The sequence below is a fragment of the Zingiber officinale genome, chromosome 2A (genome assembly GCF_018446385.1).
Source record: "Zingiber officinale cultivar Zhangliang chromosome 2A, Zo_v1.1, whole genome shotgun sequence".
Taxonomy (NCBI): Eukaryota; Viridiplantae; Streptophyta; class Magnoliopsida; order Zingiberales; family Zingiberaceae; genus Zingiber; species Zingiber officinale.
This window is the reverse complement of record NC_055988.1, coordinates 154,265,575-154,288,161: the sequence shown is the minus strand read 5'-3', so window position 1 is coordinate 154,288,161 and position 22,587 is coordinate 154,265,575. Positions and strand designations below refer to the sequence as shown.

The following is a 22,587-nucleotide window of genomic DNA, read 5'->3' as shown; positions in this document are numbered from 1 at the left end:
ACATGAACATTAACAATTTCTAAATGTTGGATATGCCAAAATGCTGTTTTTATTTCTTTTCATTCATTTATATCATGCATTGAAAAATGTAGACCAGAAGTGATCTGGAAAATGAGAAAGTTGTGCTCTTGAATACGGTTAATTCGATCCTATCTGTACAGGCACTGTCCCAACCTCTCACATTGGGATGGTAGGACCCACACTTAAGTAGTGGGTTCCACCATCTCATTGTGAGAGGTTAGGGCAGTGCCTGTACAGGCAGGGTGAAATTTACCCTTGAATACCTGTTATAACAACTCCATTCATATCAGATACCGATAAAATACACATCTTACAACATAAGAAAAAAAAATCACCATCTCACAGGATAACTGATGCTTTAGGTTAGCCTATAATGCAATTTTATCATCTAAACTTCTCAATTGACATGAGAAATGAAACCAAGAAGAAAAAAAAAACCCAACTCTTCAAGCAAAACTACAAAACTCCCAATATCTGATGAATAAATTGAGGTAAAAATCAAAAACAAAAAAAACAATTATCACCATTATCAGATTTTGGCCACAAGTTATCCACAACTAGTGTCATCCATTGAAGATTCTGATGCTGAGTCATCTGAAGATGAGCTGGATGTACTGTCTGATGAAATCCCATTTTCACCATCCAAAGAGACAGAAGTATCTTTGATGATTGGTCTCTTCAAATACCAGTGCATGATACTAGCTGTGAGAGTAAGCATCATCTTTTGATTCACCTGATGGAAGCAAAACATTAAGGTTTAAAAGCAAAACATTAATGTTGAGCAATGATGTTTTCTTTGAGATTAGTTTTGGTATTCATCCTTATCAAAGTTACCTCTAGTATGTCTTCTGGAAGTAAAAACACTGAGCAACCAAGCTTCCTTGCCACTGAGATAATGTATGATGCATTCATTTTCTTTTCTTCATCTGCATTTGTTCCATAAATTAGAAAATCAAGGATGGCAAAAATATGTTTGCTTAATGTGATGTACATATACTCTTTTTTAAGATCCACCTGGTGAAAATATATAATTGAACAAAAAAAACGGATAAATAATGTGTCAATGCACTGTAAAGACCATGCTATCCCATTGGTTTCTTGTTTCCCTTTAGTCTCACATCTAAAAATAAAAAAGAAATAACCACTTACATATCCCTAGTAGATAATTTACATGATATATGCATGCATAGATTTACATGACACAGCGTGAGCACAAATAATCAAGCTAGTTACTCAATTCAAAAACAAACAAGATTTTTGTTTGCAAAATAGAACAAGCCTTTATCCTCTAAGTGGGTCAACTATATGGACTCTTATACATTATTGGGCTCAATCCCCTACTATATCATTATCCATTGCCAAATAAATTTTATCCTGTCATATCATTGCTAATCAAATTTTTTTGATCTCCCTCTTCCTCGATTAATGTGTCAATCTTATATCACCTAACTAGAGAATTTATTGAATTTGTCCATGCCATCTTAAACACGTCATTAAGAGTCTTCCCTCAATAAATGCAAATTAACTTTCTCTAATGTTTTCATTTCTTATCTATCCTCATATACCCGGACATCTACCTTAACATCCTCATCTTTGTGACTCTCATCTTCCACTCGTGTGCTTGATTCATAACCCAAGATTTAGCTCCATATAACATAATATATCTAATTGTCATTTTATAAAACTTCCTTTTAAGCTTTACATGCACCTTATAGTCACAGAGAACGTCTGATGCTCTCCTCTATTTTAACCATCCAACTTGTATCTCCATCCTTTTACCAAAATAACCTATATTCTTATAACTATCAATTACAAGTAATTTGTCATCCTCTCTATCTTTATAATTGTCTTGCTACGTCTATTACTACTAAACTTAAATATCATATATTTTATCTTTACTTTATTAAATCTAAAAACTTTTGTTTTCATTTCTTGTTTTTTTTTTTTTGCCAAGATTAGAACTTAGCATTTAATCTATCATGTGTCTCATTGACCAAAACAATGTTATTCATAAACAACATGCACCATGGTAATATGTCTTGGATGCGTTCAATGAATTCATTTATGACTAGTGTAAAAAGATATGCCCTAAAAATTGATTCTTGATGCAACAGTATTTTTATAGGAAACACTTTAGTTAATCCACCTATAGTCTTCACTTTTGTCATGACATCCTTATACATATCCCTAAATATTTATGTGCTACACTAACACTTTCCTTTTGTAGATTTCTCCACATAATTTCCCTCGAGACTCTATCAGAAGCATTTTAGAAGTCAATAGATATCGTATGTAAGTCTTACTAAGTCTCACTATTTTTCAATCAAATATCTAAGATGTAGAACTTCTATCACCAACTTTCATATATGAATCCAAATTGATTTTCAATCACCTTAGTCTCTTTCTTAATCTTTTTTCTATTACTTTTTCTTAAAATTTCATAGTATGACTCATTAGCTTAACACTCCTATAATTCGCATAATTTTATATCTCCTTTATTTTTATACAATAAGATTAGAGTACTTTCCTTTTATTAATGAGACATTTTCTTCATTTTCAATATCAGATTGAATAAATTCGTAAGTGATTCAATACCATACTTCACCTTAGTCTCTTCCATTTTACATCCCATTTATAAATATTTTACTTTTAAAATTTGAATTCTCCAATAAAAATTTAAATTTTTTACTCATTTGACTTGATTTTCTTAAGCTAAGTGGATCACCTAAAGAAAGAGAGCCTTGGCGCAATAGTAATGTTGTTGTCATGTGACCTAGAGGTCACATATTCGAGTCTCGAAAATAATCTCTTGCAAAGCAGAGTAAGGTTGCGTATAATAGACCCTTCCTCAAGACCCCGCATTTGCGGGAGTTTCGTGCATCAAACTACCCTTTTAAGTTGATCACCTAAACTTTTATTAAAAAACTAATGAAAATGTGTCTTCCTTCACTCCTTTATTTCCTCATCATTCATGAATATCTTATTGGATTTATTAAATTTAATGTATCTTATTTGAGTAAGAACCCTTATTTTTCTATATCTCGCTTTAGCTATTTTATAAATGTCTCTTTCTTCTTCTTTTGTATCGAGCAATTAATACAAACATTCGAAACTTTTATTCTTAGCTTCAACTATGTTTTCTTATCCTCTCTTTTTTACTATTTCATTTTTTTTCTTCATTCTTACAAATGTACAATAACTTATAGGTTCTTTATTTTTATATTACTTTCTCCTATATTTTCTCATTCCACCACTAAGATTCTTTATTTGGTAGTGTCCATCCTCTTGACTCACTGATTAGGCTCTTGACCATTGTTTTCAAATTTAATATCACCTTATGCCATATTGTATTTGATTCACAGTATATTTCTCCTAATAATTGTGCTCCTACCCTCTCCTTTAAGATACTTTGTTTCTCATCCTTTAACTTCTATTACTTTCTTCTGTATTTTTTCATTCCACCACTAATATTCTTTGTTTGGCAGTATCCATCCTCTTAACTCACTGAATAGGCTCTTGACCACCATTTTCAAATTTCATGTCACCTTCTCCCGTATTGTATTTAATTCACCATATATTTCTCCTAATGCTCCTACCCTCTCTTTTAAGATACTTTGTTTCTCATCTTTTAACTTCTATTACTTTGTATTTTCTCATTCCACCACTAATATTCTTTATTTGGTAGTGTCCATCCTCTTAACTCACTGAATAGGCTCATTGCCACCGTTTTCAAATTTAATGTCACCTTACCATTTGATCCTAGGAGTAATGCATGTTTTCCTTCTACTAATATTATGTTTGAAGTGTGTATCTAACACTACTAATCTGTGTCAGGTGGTTATATTTTCTTCAAGAAAACTTACAATATTTACACATTTTTCTATCCCTCTTCCTTACTACAAAAAATCAATTTGCGGCTTATTATTTTAACTTTTGAACATAACCAAGTATTCTCTCTTCTTGAAAAACATATTAGCTACTGTAAGTTCATATGCTATTGCGAAATCCAATATAATTTTTTCTTTATTTCTTGTTCCAAAACCATAGCCCCTTGCAATCAATCAAATTCTTAATTTCTTACTCGACATGTCCATTTAAATTGTCTCCTACTAAAATCATCTCATTTGTTCAGGATTTTTTGAACTACTTCATTTAGGTCTTTCCAAAACTTATGTTTGGTATCTTCATTTAATTCTTCTTGAGGTGTATATATACTAATTATAATAATAGTCTCTTTTGCTACTATAATCTTGAGAGTTATAATTGTATCTCCCTTCCTAGATATTCCTACTAGTATTTCTCGTTTTACTTTTTACTGTATACCAAAACCTAAAATAATTTATTATTCATCTAAAATGATTTTTAATTATCTTTATTTGAAAAAGTTAATAACTTATGGAAATGGTCTTTTTTTAAAGAAAAAACTTTTTTATTAGACCTATTTTTACATGAATTGATTTATGAACAAGTGCAACCCTAATATTTGAGGTTTTCTAAAGGGTCTTTTAAGTTTTTGACAAATAATCCCTTTTGCGCTAATAAAAGTTTTCAAAAAAAAGTTTTTTTCCTCGTCATCAAAAGTTCATTTTATTTTATGTGTTGAAGTTTGCCCATGCAAAATGAGTTGGTTGTCACATCTTGAAGAGGGTTTATAGAATGCGGTTAGTGGGTAGCATTATTTTCTCTAAAGAGAATCATTTGGAGCCTTGGCGCAACGGTAAAGTTGTTGCTTTATGACCAAAAGGTCACGGATTCAAATCTTGGAAACAACCTCTTGTAAAAAACAAGGTGAGGCTGCTGCATACAATGGATCCTTCCTCGGGACCCCGTATAGCGGGAGCTTCATGTACCGGACTGCTTATTTTTTTTTAAAGAATCATTTGGAGACACTTCAACCAAATAACAAATTTTAACTCTCTTTCTTTCCTATGTTTGCACTTTTCAAGTTTAAGTTCATTATTTCTTTCTATTTATATTTTAGGTCATTTGGTTATAAATAACTCCTAGTCAATTTTTTTAAACTCCATGATTTTATCTATTTTAGAGAGAGTATTTGAGTATTTTGAGTTTAACAACGTTGTTCATAGTATTTAAAGTGTCAAGTCGTGCCGCCTGAAACCGACGGAATTTACCATTTCGGTATGGAACAAAATCAGCACCACACGCGAATAAATTTCGCGTGCGTCATCTGCACACGATCGATAATCGCAGGACGCCTCCGCGCTGCCAGAAGCGTCGCGGGACACTTCTGGGCGTAGCCGGAAGCGTTGCGGGATGCCTCCACCAACACCGGAAGCGTCGCGCGACACCTCCGCGAGCGCTGAAAACATCGTGTGACGCCTCCGCCGTCGCCGGAAGCATTGTGGGACACTTCTAGCGCCGCCTCGCACTAGTCACGCAATGGTGCACCGAAATAAAAAAAAAAATTAATTAATTTAAACAATTCCCAACTGAGGTGTGATATTTTGAAAAAGCTTTCATAAACCCTAATTAAATTTTATCCCTATAAAATAAATAAAAATATATATTTAATATTAAAAAAATACTAATTGATATTATAAAAATTCTTTTTTTAGTGTTTTAAATTTTATTTAAAAATTCTAAAAAAATCTAATAAATCATATTTATATTCTAATAATTTGTTATTATTATTTTGTATTTTTTACTATTTTAAATATCTATTATTTAAACTAATAATTAATTAAATGAATAAATAATTAATTTATATAATTATGATGTATCAATTTTAATTCGAGTTATTAATACATCTTTAAATAAAATTATATTTAATTATTTTTTCTAACCATATTAAGTTATTCAAATAACTTATATAAAATCAATATACGACATATTTTTAAATTATATACAATAAATATATTTATCTAATAATTACTATATATAAATAAAAAAAATATCGAAATTGTATCGGTATAGCAGATACAATACCGAAATTGTATCGTTCTAATCTAAGACCGAAACCTCAGCACGGGTCGAGATTTTAAACCTTAGTTGTTCGCCCAAATTATGTCCATTAAGAGGCTAATGTCATACCCAAAAGATTTTTGGGCCAGAGTTTCAAATGTTAGCAACAACAGATGAAATCTTGGTTGACAACTTAATGTTATTTTCAATTATTGAAACTATTGTCCAATTTCTCTATTTAATTAGAAACCTACAGTCTTAAAGAATCCATCTAATAAGGATAAGTCTAAACAAAACAATGGCAAATCTAAGTTTAAATCAAAACCCAAACTCTAAAAGAAAAGACAAATGGTACTATGCATGTGGAAAGATGAAAGGCTCCATGAAATTCTTCCTCAAGAGGCAAGATGCAGAGTGTGAATAAAGTGACCAATTCAAATGCACAATCCAATATCCTAATCCAAATGCACAACTCAATATGGTAAGTCTTGTTGTTGGCCAAGATGATATCTTGTTTAAATCTGAACTTCTTTTGATTTATAAATATAATGAATGATTGTAAATAAGAGTGGCAATATTCAATTCTGTATTAATCATTTCGATTTACTTACCTATTAGATTGCATAACCACATATCATCACAGCTGAGAAGTTTATTTTAAATGTTATGGATGGAATAAGTAGACTAAAATTTCCTTTAAGGTTATATCACTGCACAAGGAGCATCATGTTCCTTCAGAGTAGAAGAATTCAATTATATTATCTCCTATTAGTGAAATTGGGTTACAGTGGTATTTTAAAATTAATTAAAAGTTATAGTTTTACATTTATTCTGTTTTTTTTGGAAAGGATTGTGGTCTTCTATATTGCACATAGAAATTATTTTTTTTAGTAATGTAAATGAAACTTTTGGTGTTTATTTTAGAACATGGTTGTGGAATCTCATGACATTTGACATGATGTAAATTTCAATGTAATTAAAAGCATAATGAATCTCGAATTAAAAATTGACAAATTTGTATTGTGTAAAGAACCTAGAAAATATTTAAATTTAATTTTTTTATCTGGGAGGGAGATAAATCATGGGGGCTTCGCCCAATAACAACACATGCAAGAAGGGGTTGAGGCAGCAAGAGGAGTATTCCGCACCCGAGAATCAATATCAGGCCTATTGGCAATAACACTATGAACCAACTGAGCCAACTCGTGGGGGCTAATACTAATTGTTGTGAATTTACTGAGTATAATTATAGTAAATCTTTTGTTACTTTTATGAATGATACATCTCAAATCTCAATGTTATAATGTTTATATGTTAAAAACTAGGGATGCGACTTTTTAATAAATTTGCTTAAAAACAAACAAATAAAATAATTAAAAAATTAAGGTATGATAGGGGAAGAAAATTTTCTTTGAATATTTTTTAAAAAATTATTTAGAGCTTTAGAATAATGAATGCTCCTTGTAGTACTCAATCGATAAGATTGTATAATGTAAGATACACTTCGACATGGTCAATTTGACATTAGGAAGTTCACAGTTTCCTAACTTTTGTATGGGAGAAACTTCATATAAAACATGTTAAATACTGAACAAGTTCCAAAAAAAAAGGATAAAGACTCGTACAAATTTAGAAAAGGAAGAGACACTAGTTTGAAAGCGTTTAAGTGTGAGGATGTCTTGCAAATGTCTAGCATGAGAACGAAAAAAATATCTTAAGATCATTACAAGTTATGCATACTTAAGACATGCAAATACTATTTTTGAGTTAAATGATGCAAAATTCTTTGCTCTCTCGTCTAAACACCATAAGGGTCGCTATTTCCACAATTTACTCTACAGCATTATAGTATGAAGAATGTATAGGAGAGAAAAGATCAACAGACTAAGAGTATCAAAATACTTTTAAACCAGAATTTATCTCTCACATTAAGGGTGATCTTATCCGCTATAGAGGTGCTATAGCTTCCCTTGAAACAAAGAAGATGAAAAACCAGTAAAAGTAAAATGCATTTCATTATCTCTAATGGCACTTGAGAGTTGGCAGGCCTACTGCCTGGATGAACCACTCACTATGGGTTGAAAATGTGGGTTTTCAGAATAAAGTTTAAATTTGATGGATTGATAGATAAATTTAAAGCAAAGATAGTGATGCAGGAAGATAAAGGAGAACAACCAGTTCGTGGCCTCTTAGCACGGGCATGCTTCATTCAAAGTCTTGGCGAGGCGAAATCAAATCTTCCAGCAGCAAACACGGCCAACCCGTGCTCCCCGGCACGGGCATGCTTCATTCGGCGCCTTGGCGAGGCGAAAACATAATCTTCCAGCAACAAACACAGCCAACCTGTGCTCCCCAGCATGGGCGTGCTTCATTCGGTGCCTTGGCGAGGCGAAACAGAATCTTTCAGCGACCAACACGACTAGGCTTTGTCCCGACACAGTTGTGTTAGCTTCTATCTCTTAACACCGCGAATGCCATGATCCAACAAGGAACATGACCCAACTGTGTTCCCTGGCATGATCGTGCTCTAGGGCACGACCAAACTGTGTCAGCTAGCACGACCGTGTGGCGCTACCGCAGTTCAAGCGAACCAGGTCGCAAACGACCTAGACTTTATCTTTTAGAGTTTGTTTTGTTAGTTTCTTTTTTTAGATTGTTTTAGGCTATTTAAACATTGGTTGAGTTTGATGCAAGGTCATCTTGTTTTGGTTTTATAAAGTTTGTTTTGTTTAAACCTAGAGGCGGCTCCTCTTCATTTATTGAATTTGCTTCCTTCTATTTCTTTCTCTACAGACCCTTTGAGCAAACTTCAGACGAAGGATAATCGTTACCCCGCTCTACATCAGGTGGTATCAGAGCCCTTAGATCTCATGGACGGTCATCGTGGTCGTGGTTGTGAGAGGCAGATGCCCGCTAAGAAAGCTCCCCACTGTGATAGTAGCACACAAGACGAGACTTGAAAATCTACAGACACAAGCCGCGAAATTGACTCAGTGTCTAGCGGCGCGAGATTGTGAAGATCATAAGTCCTGATCTTGATTCTAATTCTGTCTTCAAAAACCCAAATCACCATCGCGAACATTGGTCGCAAGGAGTGATACAAAGACCTCAATTTTCAAGTTAAATTATTCGAATTTTCTAGTACATTACAAGCAGAAGGATTCGTTGATTGGCTCAACAAAGTGGAGAGAATTTTTGACAATAAAGAGGTGTCAATCGTGTGAAAGTGAAGTTGGTTGCCATCAAATTCAAGGGTTGAGCATCCGTGTGGTGGGAACAATTGCGACGCTCACAAGAGAAACAGAGCAAGGCCAAAATCACTTATTGGGAGAAGATGAAGACGATGAAAGGTCACTTTCATCCCTTTGGATATACTCAATCTCTATTTTAGTGACTTCATACATTAAGACAAGGTGCAAGATCAGTCAACGAATATACCGAGGAATTTTACCAATTGATTGCCCGAAATGATATGGACGAAACAAGAACAGTTGATGGCACGATATTTGGGAGGTTTGCGCCAATCTTTTCAAGATATTTTCGACCTTCATTCATTGCGAACTGTTTCAGAGGCTTATCAGCAGGTGTTGCCAGTTTAAAAATAGCAAAATCGAAAACCAACGATTCGAGGCGACCAAAATAGTCGACCAACTCGCCCCCAAGATTCACATCCTATCTAATAGACATTATAGTTTACTCCTAAAACTCCCATCAACTATTTTAGTTGTGGTGAATCTAGGCATAAGGCCACCGAGTGCAAGAAATTCACTAGCCAAAGGGCAAGAATTTATTGATTAAGGGTGATGCGGATGACAAGGCCAAAGTGGTCGACGATCAAGTTTATGACGGTGAAGAGATTGACGAGGTACTCTATGGTGATGACCGCAAGACATTAGCCATTCACAAGAGCCTACTAACTCCTAAGGACGATGCAAGGGATGATTGGTTTAGGATTAATATTTTTCACACGACCTGCATAGTAGCGAATAAAGTTTGCAAGATAATCATTGGCAATGGCTGTGAGAATGTAGTGTCTGAGGAAGCTGTCCAGAAATTATTGAAGACAAATTGTTATCCTAAACTGTACAAGTTATCATGGTTGAATAAAGGAAGTGAGATAACAATAGATAGGAGATGCCTCATGTCTTTTTCTATTGACAACAAATACCAAGATGATGCTTGGTGTGATATCGTGGAGATGGATACATGTCACATATTATTGGGACAACCTTGGCAGTATGATCGTAGTGTCATTCTGATAGGTGGAAAAACAAATACACTGTTTACAGCAAGGGAAAGAAGATCGTGCTAGCAACCCGACGAGAGGGCACCACTTCTATCCTGGTAACCTCTAACATAAACCTCCTTTCTACATCCAGACTTTTAGTTGAGATGATACAAGGAGACATTGTCTATGCCTAACTACCTGGCAAGAACAGTGTGATAGCTATGGGTCCTGATTTACAAGCAGAGGTGCAATTTCTAGAATTTGCAAAATTGATGCCAGAATATCTTCCTCTTAGACTACCGCCTATGAGAGATATCCGACACCAGATTGATCTTGCACCATGATCGAGTTTGCCTAATTGACGAGTATATCAACTCAGTCCTAAGGAGGCCGAAGAATTGCAGCGACAGGTAGTGGAGTTGTTAGGCAAGATTTATATTCGTGAGAGCATGAGCTCATGTGCAACCCAAGCTTGACTTGTTCTGAAGAAGGATGGTTCGTGGCATATTTGTGTTGACAGTCAAGCTATCAACAAGATCACTATAAAGTACTAGTTTTTGATTCCCCGTTTGGATGACATGTTGGATCAACTATCCAGTTCTAGGGTTTTCTCCAAAATTGACCTTAGAAGTGAAATACCACGGGATCAGAATAACGCCTGGCTATAAATGGAAAACGGCATTCAAAACGCAACACAACTTATATGAATGGATGGTCATGTTTTTTTGGCTCTCAAATGCGCCCAACACCACTAGATTTATGAATAAGATATTACGGCCTTTCATAGGGAAGTTCATTGTGGTCCACTTTGATGATATCCTTGTATATAGTCCGACGTGGACTTTGCACTTTGATCAACTCCATGTAGTTTTTGAAAGACTAAGATAGAGTGTTTGTTTGTCAATTGGAAAAATTGTTCTTTCCCCACCACATCCATAAGCTTTCTTGGTTTCATTGTGTCCACGGGGGTGTTCATTCAGACCAATGAAAGATTGACGCTATCTTGGAGTGGTCAAAGCCAAAGACCTTACATGATATCATGAGTTTCCATGGGTTGGTTTCTTTTTATTCGGAATTTCAGCACTTTGGTTGCTCCTATCAGCGAGTGTCTCAAAGGGTGTGACTTCAAAAGGTTAAAAGAAGTAGAGGCTAGTTTTCAGTTTGTTAAGCAAAAGATGATCGAGGCATCGGTTCTAGCACTCCCTGATTTTGACAAGGCATTTGAGGTCAATTGTAATGCATCTAGCATTAGTATTAGTGGAGTTTTCATTTAGTCTGGATGTCCCGTTACCTTTTTCAGTGAGAAGCTATAGGATTCCAAGAAGAACAACTCTACCTATGATTTAAAGTTCTGTCAAAATTCAGTCCTTGAAACATTAGCGACATTACTTTATACAAAGGAAGTTCATTCTATTTACTGATCACGAGACCCTAAAATACATCATGTAATATACTTAAAAATATAGATAAAGATCAAAATAATTAAAAGGTGGCATAATTAAATTTTATTAAGAAATATAAATATGTTTTAGTGGATAATTTATCAGGAAATAAGTTTATATGAATTTATGAAATTTACTGAAATTTTTTCGGATTTTAAAGAAACCATTTTAGGTTTTAAGGGATATAAATGGGTAAGAAAAAACCTATTTAGGAATACTCATTTAAATTGGGAGTTGCTAATATCAATTACCCTAAACTTAGATTACAAAATCTAAGTTCGCATCGTGAACATTAGCAGCAGCTATTGTTCATCTCTTCACTCGACACCCCGACGCGCGATGAGAATGCGCTGCTTGCTTCTTGCGCATCGATCGTCAGTGTCGTTCCCCTCCACATCGCTCCTGCACCCACCCGCTCATGGTGGTGTTCCGCCACAAGCGCAACGCGGACAGCCGGCGCCATCCTTCGCCCGAAGTTGTCGCCACTCCTTCGCCAATGCGATCAACCGACGTTGGCATCGCGTCCATGTCCCTTCCCGACCACCGGTGTCAATCCTTTGCCCATGCAACTAGCCGACGCGATGCAACGGCATTCGTCTCTTCTCCGCATTGTGCACACGGTGTGTTTCCGGCGAGGACAATTACGCAGCCCGGCGTCTCTCCGCCCTGTCGACGTCGATTGTAGCCGATGGTCACCCAGTCGAAGCCAACTGAACATCGGGATAGCTCTACCCACGCGCACGCAGTGTTTCTGCTACCAGAAAGATCAGCGCCACCCAACTGCTGCCACTGTCCCGCCTAAATCATCGCCACCTCTGCCGGTGAAACCACGCGTATGCCAACCATCTATTGCTGTCGTCGTTTCATACCACAGCAACAACAATCCATCGCCGGGAGTCGCCGTCGGCGACGAAGACGCTTTACATGGTTTAATTAGATTAATCATTAGTTAATTAATCAAAATTGGTTGATTAATTAAATGATATTCAATTAATTGATGTCCACGTAGGGATGATTAGGTTTTGGATTATTGATAATACTATAATTAATAAGTTAATTAATTATAACTATGAGTTAATTAATTAACAGATTTATTAGTTAATTAAACACCAATGAAATATAATCACACTATTTGATTTATGAATAACTGGATGAATAAGATCACTATTAGATTGATAAATGAATTGGAGATCAATTAGTATTCATAATTAATTTAGGTAAATTAATTAGATGATCAAGAGTTAGGTAGTAATGGATTAATTCAATAAATCAGTTGATTAAATGATTTATAGATCCTTAGATCGGCTTTGTATCATATACTTATAGGACTTGAGCTCGAGACAGACTTTGGACTTGAAGACGATTTGGACACTCTACATTAAAGGTGGGTAGATTTTGCTTGTCTTTTGTAAACTTTGATTATAGTGCATGATTATTTACTGTCATGTTTTGATGAGGTCGTAGATGGTCCTGGCTGCTAGTCCCGCTCGAGTTAGGTTTTCGTTGAGTTGTTTTATATTATTGTTCCTGTTGTTTATGGTTGCAGTTTCTTTCTGTATCGGATTTTGAGTATGTTCACATGCGCATGCATACATACACGCATTATCATCATTGCTATTGTGACTTGGTGTTATTATATTTCATTGGTGTTTTATGTTTTCCATGAATTGGTTTGATATCGTATTTCCTATATTGTCACTAGAGGGTACCATCCAGTTTGGCAGACAAGTATACCCTCGGGGCATGACATATCAACGACCAACAAAAGTTGAGCAGACGACATACCAAATGGGTAGCCTACTTGCAAGAGTCCACCTTTACAATGAGGCACCGAGCGGGGAATTTAAATCGTGTCGCGGATGCCCTAAGTAGACGTTCTTCCATACTACCAGGAACACCAAGGTTACAGGCTTCAAGGTTTTTACCAACAGGTATGCATCCAACCCTTCCTTTGGAAGGATATTTCAGAGGTAACAAAAGATCATCACCATGATTTTGTTCTGCATAACGATTTTCTTTTTCGTGGATTACGGTTGTGTATTTCGGATTGTTCATTACGGCATCAGATTGTGAGAGAGCTTGATAATAAAGGCCACTTTGGCCGAGACAAGACATTGACCTTCATCTCTTCTAATTTTTATTGGCCCGAGTTATCTAGTGATACAGCTCATTTTGTGAATCAATGTCACGTGTGCAAGCGATCTAGGGGACCCCTCACCAATGCAAGCTTATACACTCCTTTACCTGTTCCTAAAGCTCCGTGGGTTGATATCAACATGGATTTTGTATTGGGTTTACCCCGCACCCAACGATCCTCTGATTCCATCCTAGTCGTGGTTGACAGATTTTTAAAGCTTACCGGAAGACTATGGATGTCGTACAAATCACCCGCCTTTATTTCAAGGAAATTGTATGTTTACACGGTGTTCCTCAATCCATCACTTTAAATCGTGATATCAAATTCATCAGTCAATTTTGGAAGAGCCTATGGGAAAAATTGGGGACACGAATGAATTTTAGTAGCGCCTACCACCCTTAGACAAATGGTCAGACCGAGGTGGTAAATCGGAGTTTGGGTAACCTATTGAGATGTTTGCCAAGGTCTAAGCCGAAGTAGTGAGATTTAGCATTGCCTCAAACAAAAGTTTCCTATAATCGATCAAATAACAGAACCACATGTTTAAGCCCTTTTGATGTTGTCTATGAACGGAACCCATCCATGGTATTAAGACACTTTAATCCTAAAGCAGATGAGATAGCATAGCATCTTCAGGGTATTCATGAACAAGTGAAATAGGTTATCCATGAGAACAACACAAATACAAGGAGCGAGTTGACGATCATCGTCGTCAGGTACTTTTTGATGTTGGTGATTTTGTTTGGGATGTATTAACCCAATATCGCTCCCCTATTAGTGAGTATAATAACAAGCTCAAGGAACGGAAGATTAGACCATGTGAGATTTTGTAGAAAATCAATGATAATGCCTATAGGTTGCGCCTCCCTAATCCCTTAAAGACTTCTAACGGATTTAATGTGAAGTACTTAAGTCCTTAGGCTACGATTGTTGATGACCCTATCCTAGACTCGAGTACGAGTTCTCTTCAACCCAGAGCGATTAATGCAGGAAGATCAAGGAGAACAACCAGTTTGTGGCCCCTTAGCACGGGCATGCTTCATTCTAAGTCTTGGCAAAGCAAAATCAAATCTCCCAGCAACAAACATGGCCAGCCCGTGCTCCCCAACACGGGTGTGCTTCATTCGGTGACTTGACGAGGAGAAATTGAATCTTCCAACAACAAACACGGCCAACCCGTCCTCCCTGCATGGGTGTGCTTCATTCGGCGCCTTGGCGAGGCGAAATTGAATCTTCCAGTGGTCAACACTGCCAGGCAGTGTCCCCTGACACAACTAGGCTATGGCCCCTGACACGACCAAGCCGATTTAGCTTCTATCCCTTTACGCTGTGAAATGTTGCGATAGTGAACACGGCTCAACAGTGTTTTAGGGTTTGTTTTGCTAGTTTCTTTTTTAGGTTGTTTTAGGCTATTTAAACATTGGTTTAGGTTAATGCAAGGGCATCTTGTTTTGGTTTAATAAAGTTTCTTTTTGTTTAAACCTGAAAGCGGCTCCTCTTCGTTTATCAAATTTGCTTCCTTCTACTTCTTTCTCTGCAAATCCTCTAAGCAAACTTCGCACGCAAGATAATCGCTATCCCACTTTGCGTCAGCTAGTTATTGAGAGGTTGGCATAAAAGAAGGAATAGATTATTTTGATACTTCTTCCTGAATTACTAAGACAATCTCTATCCATTTTCTTGCAGCACTACTAACTATTAAAAATCACAAGATTCGCTAAATAGATGTCAAGATTGCTTCACTAAATGGCAATCTGGATGAGAAAATATAATAGATCATATGTTTGTCAATGTTATGAGAAAAAGGATTGTAAACTTGTTAAGTCCTGCTAGGGACTGAAGCAAGCTTAAATGCAATGACATGATTAGTATGATAAAGTCAATCTCTCATTTGGCTTCAAAATTATTGTCTTAGAAAAAGGTATTTATAACAAGGGTAAAGGTGATAATATTTCTTATTTATATATAGATGACAATTTTGCTATTTTGTACATCGATATGTCTATAGTTGAATGAAAAGTTTGGGATGAAGGATTTATCACTGATTAGAACTGAAGTAGATCGCTTTTGTAATTACAATAACTCATAAAATAAGAATTGTCTTTACATCATTTCCAACCAGATCACCAAATGAAATAAAGTAGAATATGAAGTCATGTACACTAAAGAAATAATTAAAATAGAATTCCTAGACTTCTCTAGGGAGATAGAATAAAAATCACTAAAGATAAATAATAAAAATGAACAAACATATTTCAAAAAATCCCAAATTTTTTCTTTTCAAGGAAATCCACTTTTCTAGATTCCAAGTCTTTTCAAGCAATGAAACCATATGAGCTTGTGTAACAATTGAAATATACAATCCAAGTATGTATATTGTTTTCTAAGATGAGTGATTCTAGTTTTGAGGATGGATTCTGATGCATTATTCTTAAACAGTCTCATTATTAAGAAAGGGTCGCAAGATAAAATACATGTTCATGTTATAGCAACAGTAATTAAACATTGGTGTTGGTGGTGTAATCGTGTCTCAAGTGGTCGGTTCAACCAGCGTGTTTTAACGTTGACAAAGGGTTTAAGTGCAATTTGCCAACATTACAAATCTATGTGCATTAAATTTGCAGGAACCGGCAAGTTGCACACTAGCCTTGGATGATAACATGAAAGATGGTATAGGACATCAAATAAATATGAAGTCTTTTGCAAGGCTTTTAAGTAAACAAAGGAAGTTCTAAAGGCAGAACATTTAGGCATGTAGAAGACATAGGACCACAACTTTTGAGAAGGAAGACATGGATGGAGTCTTGGGCCAACTAATGGTTGAGTGTTGGAAGTCAAAATTTAAATTCTGTGCCTATTTAAATTTTTAAATACCCTCTTCATGCTTTAATGTTTTTAGAATCATACCACATCATACCTAGACAAATTTCCATTGTTTAATGGCATACTAAAATTTTGATATATTGTAACACCTAGAATTATTCAACTCTATGTACATAGCTATGGTTTCACAATGCTTATCATGCATTATAATATATATTCTCATTTTTTGATTAACTATTTAGATGATTTTCATGTTTAACATTAAAAATGGAAATTTAGATAATTATTGTTTGAAATGCAAGATCTATGCTTATGCCAACCTATCTTGATCACTATGCCTATTTCATATTCCTTTTTATCATATTGCATCTAATTACCTATTCACCTTAATGCCTAATTGATGTGTGGCCAAGGGTGACCACTTGGGGCTGGAATCCAAGATAAAAGGGAGCTAATATTGAGGGTTTCTTATGTTAAGGGAAAGTTGAGTTTCTAATTACATGTTTATCAAAAAAATTTATTCTTGGGCAAAAATCAAAAGGGCACCCCTTTTTACCGAATCATCAAGAAACGTCCTATGTTATTTTTTATCAAAAGGATGTCCCACCTTCGGTAGAACGACATAATTGCCCTTCACTAGATAGTAACAGTTTATTCTCATTATTATCTCTCTCCTATTTTTTTCCATCTAAATCAGCGCATTGTAGCAGCTACGAACCCATAGCTACTACACAGTTGTAGTAGCTATTGTTTCGTAGCTACTACAACTGAGTTATCACATAATTGTAATAACTACAATTCTATTGTTGTTACAACATGGAATTTTTTTTTTTAACTAAAATTGTTCGAATCCTCCGAAAAAGATTTGAACGATGTTTTTTGAGCAGTCGTTAGTAGTTCCGCCTCATAACAAGTTATAGAATTCTGAACGAGCTTTGATTTGATATATTATATGTCCCATGGTTCAACCCGAGATAAAAGCTATGACCTTTTAAAGTTTAAGATTTAGCATTCACGTATAGCTACGGTTTTGTAGCTGCTACAACTGTGTAGTAGCTACAGTTTCGTAGCTGCTACAATTATATAGTAGCTACGGTTTCATAACTGCTACAACTGACCTACTATGCAGTTGTAGCTGCTACATAATTGTAGCAGTTATTATTTCATAGCTGCTACAACGTTTATGTTAAATCCTAAACTTTGATAGACCATAACTTTTGACTCGGGTTGAACCATGAAACATAAAATAAATCAAATCAAAGCTCGTTTAGAGATCTGAACCTGTTATGGTGGGGAACCCGTAACGGGCAAGTTTTAGCTCAAAAAACATCATTTAAATTTTTTTGCAGGATCTGATAAATTTTATTCTTAAAGTTTTCTTTCCATGTTGTAGCAGTTACAGAACTATAGCTGTTGCAACTGTATGGTAGCTCAGTTGTACCAACTACGAAACCGTAGCTGCTACAACTGTGTAGTATCTGTAGCTGCTACACTGTGTAGCATCCATAGCTGCTGCAACTGTTTGGTAGCTCAGTTGTAGAAACTACAAAACCGTTGCTCCTACAACGTGCCAATTTAGGGGAAAAAAATAAGAGAGATAATAATAAAAATAAGTTTCTACTGTGTAGTGGAGGATAGCTGGGTAATTGTATGTAGGGGTGGGGCCCCCTTTTGATAAAAAAAAAATCAAAATAGGGCGTCACCTTGATGATTCCAAAAAAAAAAGGTACCCTTTTGACTTTTGCCCAACTTAAATAGATTGGCAAAATAAAAAAAAAAACATTGTTGGTGCAACAATGTTCGTATGTGGTTAACTTCAACCAATTGGGCTTGATGTGGAGGTCATGTTAAAATTAACCTATGTGCATCTAGTGTTCTTAGGGACATAGAATAGTGTAAAGAGCTTGTTGATTCAACATGGTTGAGTTGCTTGGTTGCAAATGGTTTAGCGACTCAATAGCCAAATGGGAGATGAACTCAATACCCAAGCAAAGAATAATTAAATGGAGCAATCTTAGAGAGCTTAGTGTATCTGAGAAACCAAGGGGTTAGCACAGTATTGTCTAGGATGACTAAAGTGAGGTGGGCTCATAGGTGAGGGGTAAAGGATGGCATAATGCATCTAAGGAACTGAGGGCCTAACACAAAATGGCTTCAATGGCAACAAAGAGTATAGTTGAAAACTTAGAGGTGAGAGACCTGGGAGAAATTATGTGAGTGAAATCTAATATTAGGCTTAAGTGGGTTCGATGTGGAGGTCATGTTAAAATTTGACCTATGTGCATCTAGTGTGCTTAGGGACATGGAATAGTGTAAAAAGCTTGTTGAGTTGAATTGCTTGGTTAAAAATGGTTTGGTGACTCAATAGCTAGATGGGAGGTGAACTCAATACCCAAGCAAAAATAATTAAATGGAGCAATCTTAGAGAGCTTTGTGTGTCTGAGAGACCAAGGGGTTAGCAAAGTATAGTCTAGGATGACTAAAGTGAGGTGGACTCATAGGCGAGGGGTAAAGGATGACATAATGCATCTAAGGGATTGAGGGCCTATCGCAAAATGGCTTTAATGGCAACAAAGAGTATAGTTGAAGACTTAGAGGTAAGAGACCTAGGAGAAATTATGTGAGTGAAATCTAATATTAGGTTTGTGTCTTTAGGCAACATTACGAGAGATGATATGTGTAGCTAGGTAGGGATTTAGACTACCTAGTGGCTCATAGAAGTATTTTGACCAAGGGGCAACATGTTATAGTCGGTGGTTTAACTTGACCTCAGACTTCAGTAGGCTATAAAGGCATAAGCAAAGTGAAGGAGGGATCTTCGAGAAGTATTAATTGACTCGAATGGAAATTTCAATCGATTGGGGAGCTTAGTCTCAAGAATCACCTGAACACAAGGGTTCGGGAAATAAAATATTTTTGATTGAACAATAGTTGACATAAGATTTTATCAAGTCAACTCGAAAAGATTTATAATTGTTCGCCCAAAGATCCCCATAGAGTCATTGGTTGCTCAATTATTATATTTGCTTGAAAGTCGACTTGAGCCTTTTTCTAGTTGACTAGAGGCGAGCAAAATAATCATTGAAGCTTTGCTTATATATGCCTAGGAGGTTTTTAAGTTGTTAACAATGCATAAAATTATTTATAATTTTGTTGTAACCACATGCTCAACTACAGGGTCGGTTCAAGGCATAAGCCACTAAGGTCTATGCCTAGGGCCCCTATTTCATTGGGCCCTTTAATTTATTAAATAAAATATAATTACTAACTTATTTTGGAAACATATGAGTTTGATATGTAAATATTTAAAATTATTTGTTAAAATAAGTTTTAGTTGAGATTTATTTTAGCTGATAATTTTAATTGTTTTATTGGTTGAAGTTAAATTTGATCAATAATTTTTAATTTTTTATACGTCAAAATTAAATTTGGTTGATAATTTAATGTTTTACTAGCTGAAAATTTTTAATTTTTGACTAACCATAGTTAGATTTGATTAGTAATTTTTATTTTTTTAATGACCAAAATTAGATTTGATTAGTAATTTTTAATTTTTTACTAGTCAAAATTAGATTTGATCGATAATTTTAATTTTTTTAGTTTCAAAGTTAGATTTTATTGATAATTTATAATTTTTTCTAGCCAAAATTTGATCAATAATTTTTAATTTTTTATAGACAAAGTTAGGTTTGTTTAGTAAACTAAAAAAAATTATTAGTTATATTTATTAATAATTGATATTTTCTATAAAAAAATTAAAAGTTCAAAAACACATTCAATATTATTTCTTTTTAAATTTTAATTTTTTTTCTCCATCTTTCTTCTCCTTCGGTATCATTTTTATACTATTATTATTATGTCCTTTCTTCACCACAAGTTATTGTCCACATACTCTCTCTCTTTTATAATTCTCTATTAATGTCAAAAAAAAAGACTACTAACTAATATTTTTGGCTAGATAAATTTGATCGATAATTTATTGAAGTTAAAATTAATCAATAAAAAATTAAAAAATAGAAATTAAAATGTTTATTAACTAGTAGTATAATATTTATCATTCATTATCAAATTTAATTAGTATTTTTAACATTGTATTAACCAAATTTAACTTTATTTAATTGATTAAAAATATTTATTAGGCAAATATATTATTTTTTAAACAAATTATATTTAAAAGTTCAGGAGAAATTTTTTTAATTTTTTTTAAATTTTTACTAATAAAAAAGTGGAATTTGACGCAGTGATGAAATTGTTACCATGTGACTAGTGATAATAACTTTTAGTCGCGAAAATAACCTTTTATAATGCACTGAGCTGTTCTTTTAAAATTAACTGATAAAATTAAATATCTTTAATCATAGTTTATATAAAACTATTTTTAAATTTTAATATTTAATTCTTAAAAAAATATTAAGGCCTAAATATTTTTCTATCTAGCATCTTAAAAAATATTGAGACTGCTCGCTCAAGTGAAATAACTTTTAGGCTTGACATCTTAAAGCAAAAGCTTTATTCTACAAGCTCTTGGTGAATCCTATCCTTCGCTATTTATTTCATTTCTTATTGAGAGGAGACCTACTTGTCATCATCCCAAGGGTTGGGAGCATATGAGGCTTACTCCATTGGCTCTTAAAAGGAGTGTTGTAGTGGATTTACAAGAGTTTCTTACTAGATCAGTCCTAAATCATAGAAGAGTGAAGACCACAAACCATGTAAATATAGTGTTAGCATTGTATTCCTTTATTCATATTGTTTCTGTTAACAATACATCTCGATACATAAAAATCTACTCATACACAAGCATATTGTGTATTAACAATTGATTGTCTTTGCAAGCAAAATTTTAATTTCTTAAGTCACAGCTATTCACCCCTCCCTTTTAGGGAGGTGCATGCCTAATGTCAACGATCCTACAAATATCTCACAGAGTGATGTTCGTAGACTTTATAGTTCAAAGGGCAATATAACAAATTCACAAATGAAAGGACTTAATCATGAGGCTATTAAAAAAAGGTTTGATGCATGAATAGGGTACAGGCCTATTTTGGTTTCATATACAAAGAATCAACTCAAACAAACTAATTGAGTTACAAAAATATAGGCTAACCATGATACTAACAAATTGCAAAATGAATCCATAAGAACTAAGATTGAGATTTACTTGAAAAGTATTTGAACTACTAGAAAGGTTGAGATAGAAGCTCCTAATCAGTTTGAGGTCATTATAATAAGATGTCAGGTATTCATCATTGTAGATTTCATCTTAGTAAGTGTAACTGTGGGGGCATAGTGTAGAGTTATGGGCAACCTTCCTAAATACTTATGAATAAAAATTCAGTTGACTATAATGTATCAATCCAATTAACATGTCATACCATGTCATATGTTGTTGCCCTTTAACCTGTGTGACAAATGATGAACTCAGGTAAAGGTTCTTATTGCAAGAAGCCTTAAAAGACTTTTTGTCTGTTCTTAAATTGACTCAATTTAAATTGAAGGACAATTTTACATTTGAAGGAAAGATTCAACTCAAAATGAAATTCTCTCATGGATTCCTTTTTTTTTTTTTTTTTGTACTCTGTATCTACAATGACAGAAAAAGCAGTTAATAAACTACCCCTAACATGCCCATTTTGCATATAGAGAGAATAGATGTGGATTGGCTTACTCATACAGAAGTGTGCAGATAACAAGTGAGTGCATCTATGTAGAATAAGTAGATTCGTGAATCTTAAGGGAGATTAACTAGATCACGTGCATCAGTGGAAGAAGATACTCTCTATAGAGAATTGACTTGTTGATGCTCTAATCAAAGAATGGATTTCTAGCTCTCTTCATTATAGAAATGTTTACAATTTTTTACTTCTATATTATTTCCTACTTTTGGGGTTTCAGGTTTTCCAATTAAGATTTTCTCCTATTTGTTTTTACCTAAACTATGTCTAACAATTTTCTCCTTATTTGTTGATCTCCTCGGCTCCTTGCCCAATCATCTATCAATTCTTTGCTTTTGT

At 34.6% G+C, this 22,587-nt stretch overlaps 1 protein-coding gene across 1 annotated transcript in view; it reads right to left on the bottom strand.

The window, feature by feature from the left end:
- Positions 1-287: 287 nt before the first annotated feature.
- The window catches only part of LOC122042831 (fimbrin-2-like), a 35,071-nt gene continuing 12,771 nt past the window's right edge, over positions 288-22,587 (bottom strand). Inside the window, exons 13-14 of the mRNA XM_042603154.1 lie at positions 856-947; positions 288-754 (exon numbers count right to left, since the gene is read on the bottom strand). Coding sequence (XP_042459088.1) covers positions 569-754; positions 856-947 — 278 coding nt within the window. The 3' untranslated portion in view covers positions 288-568. The remainder of the gene's footprint in view (positions 755-855; positions 948-22,587) is intronic.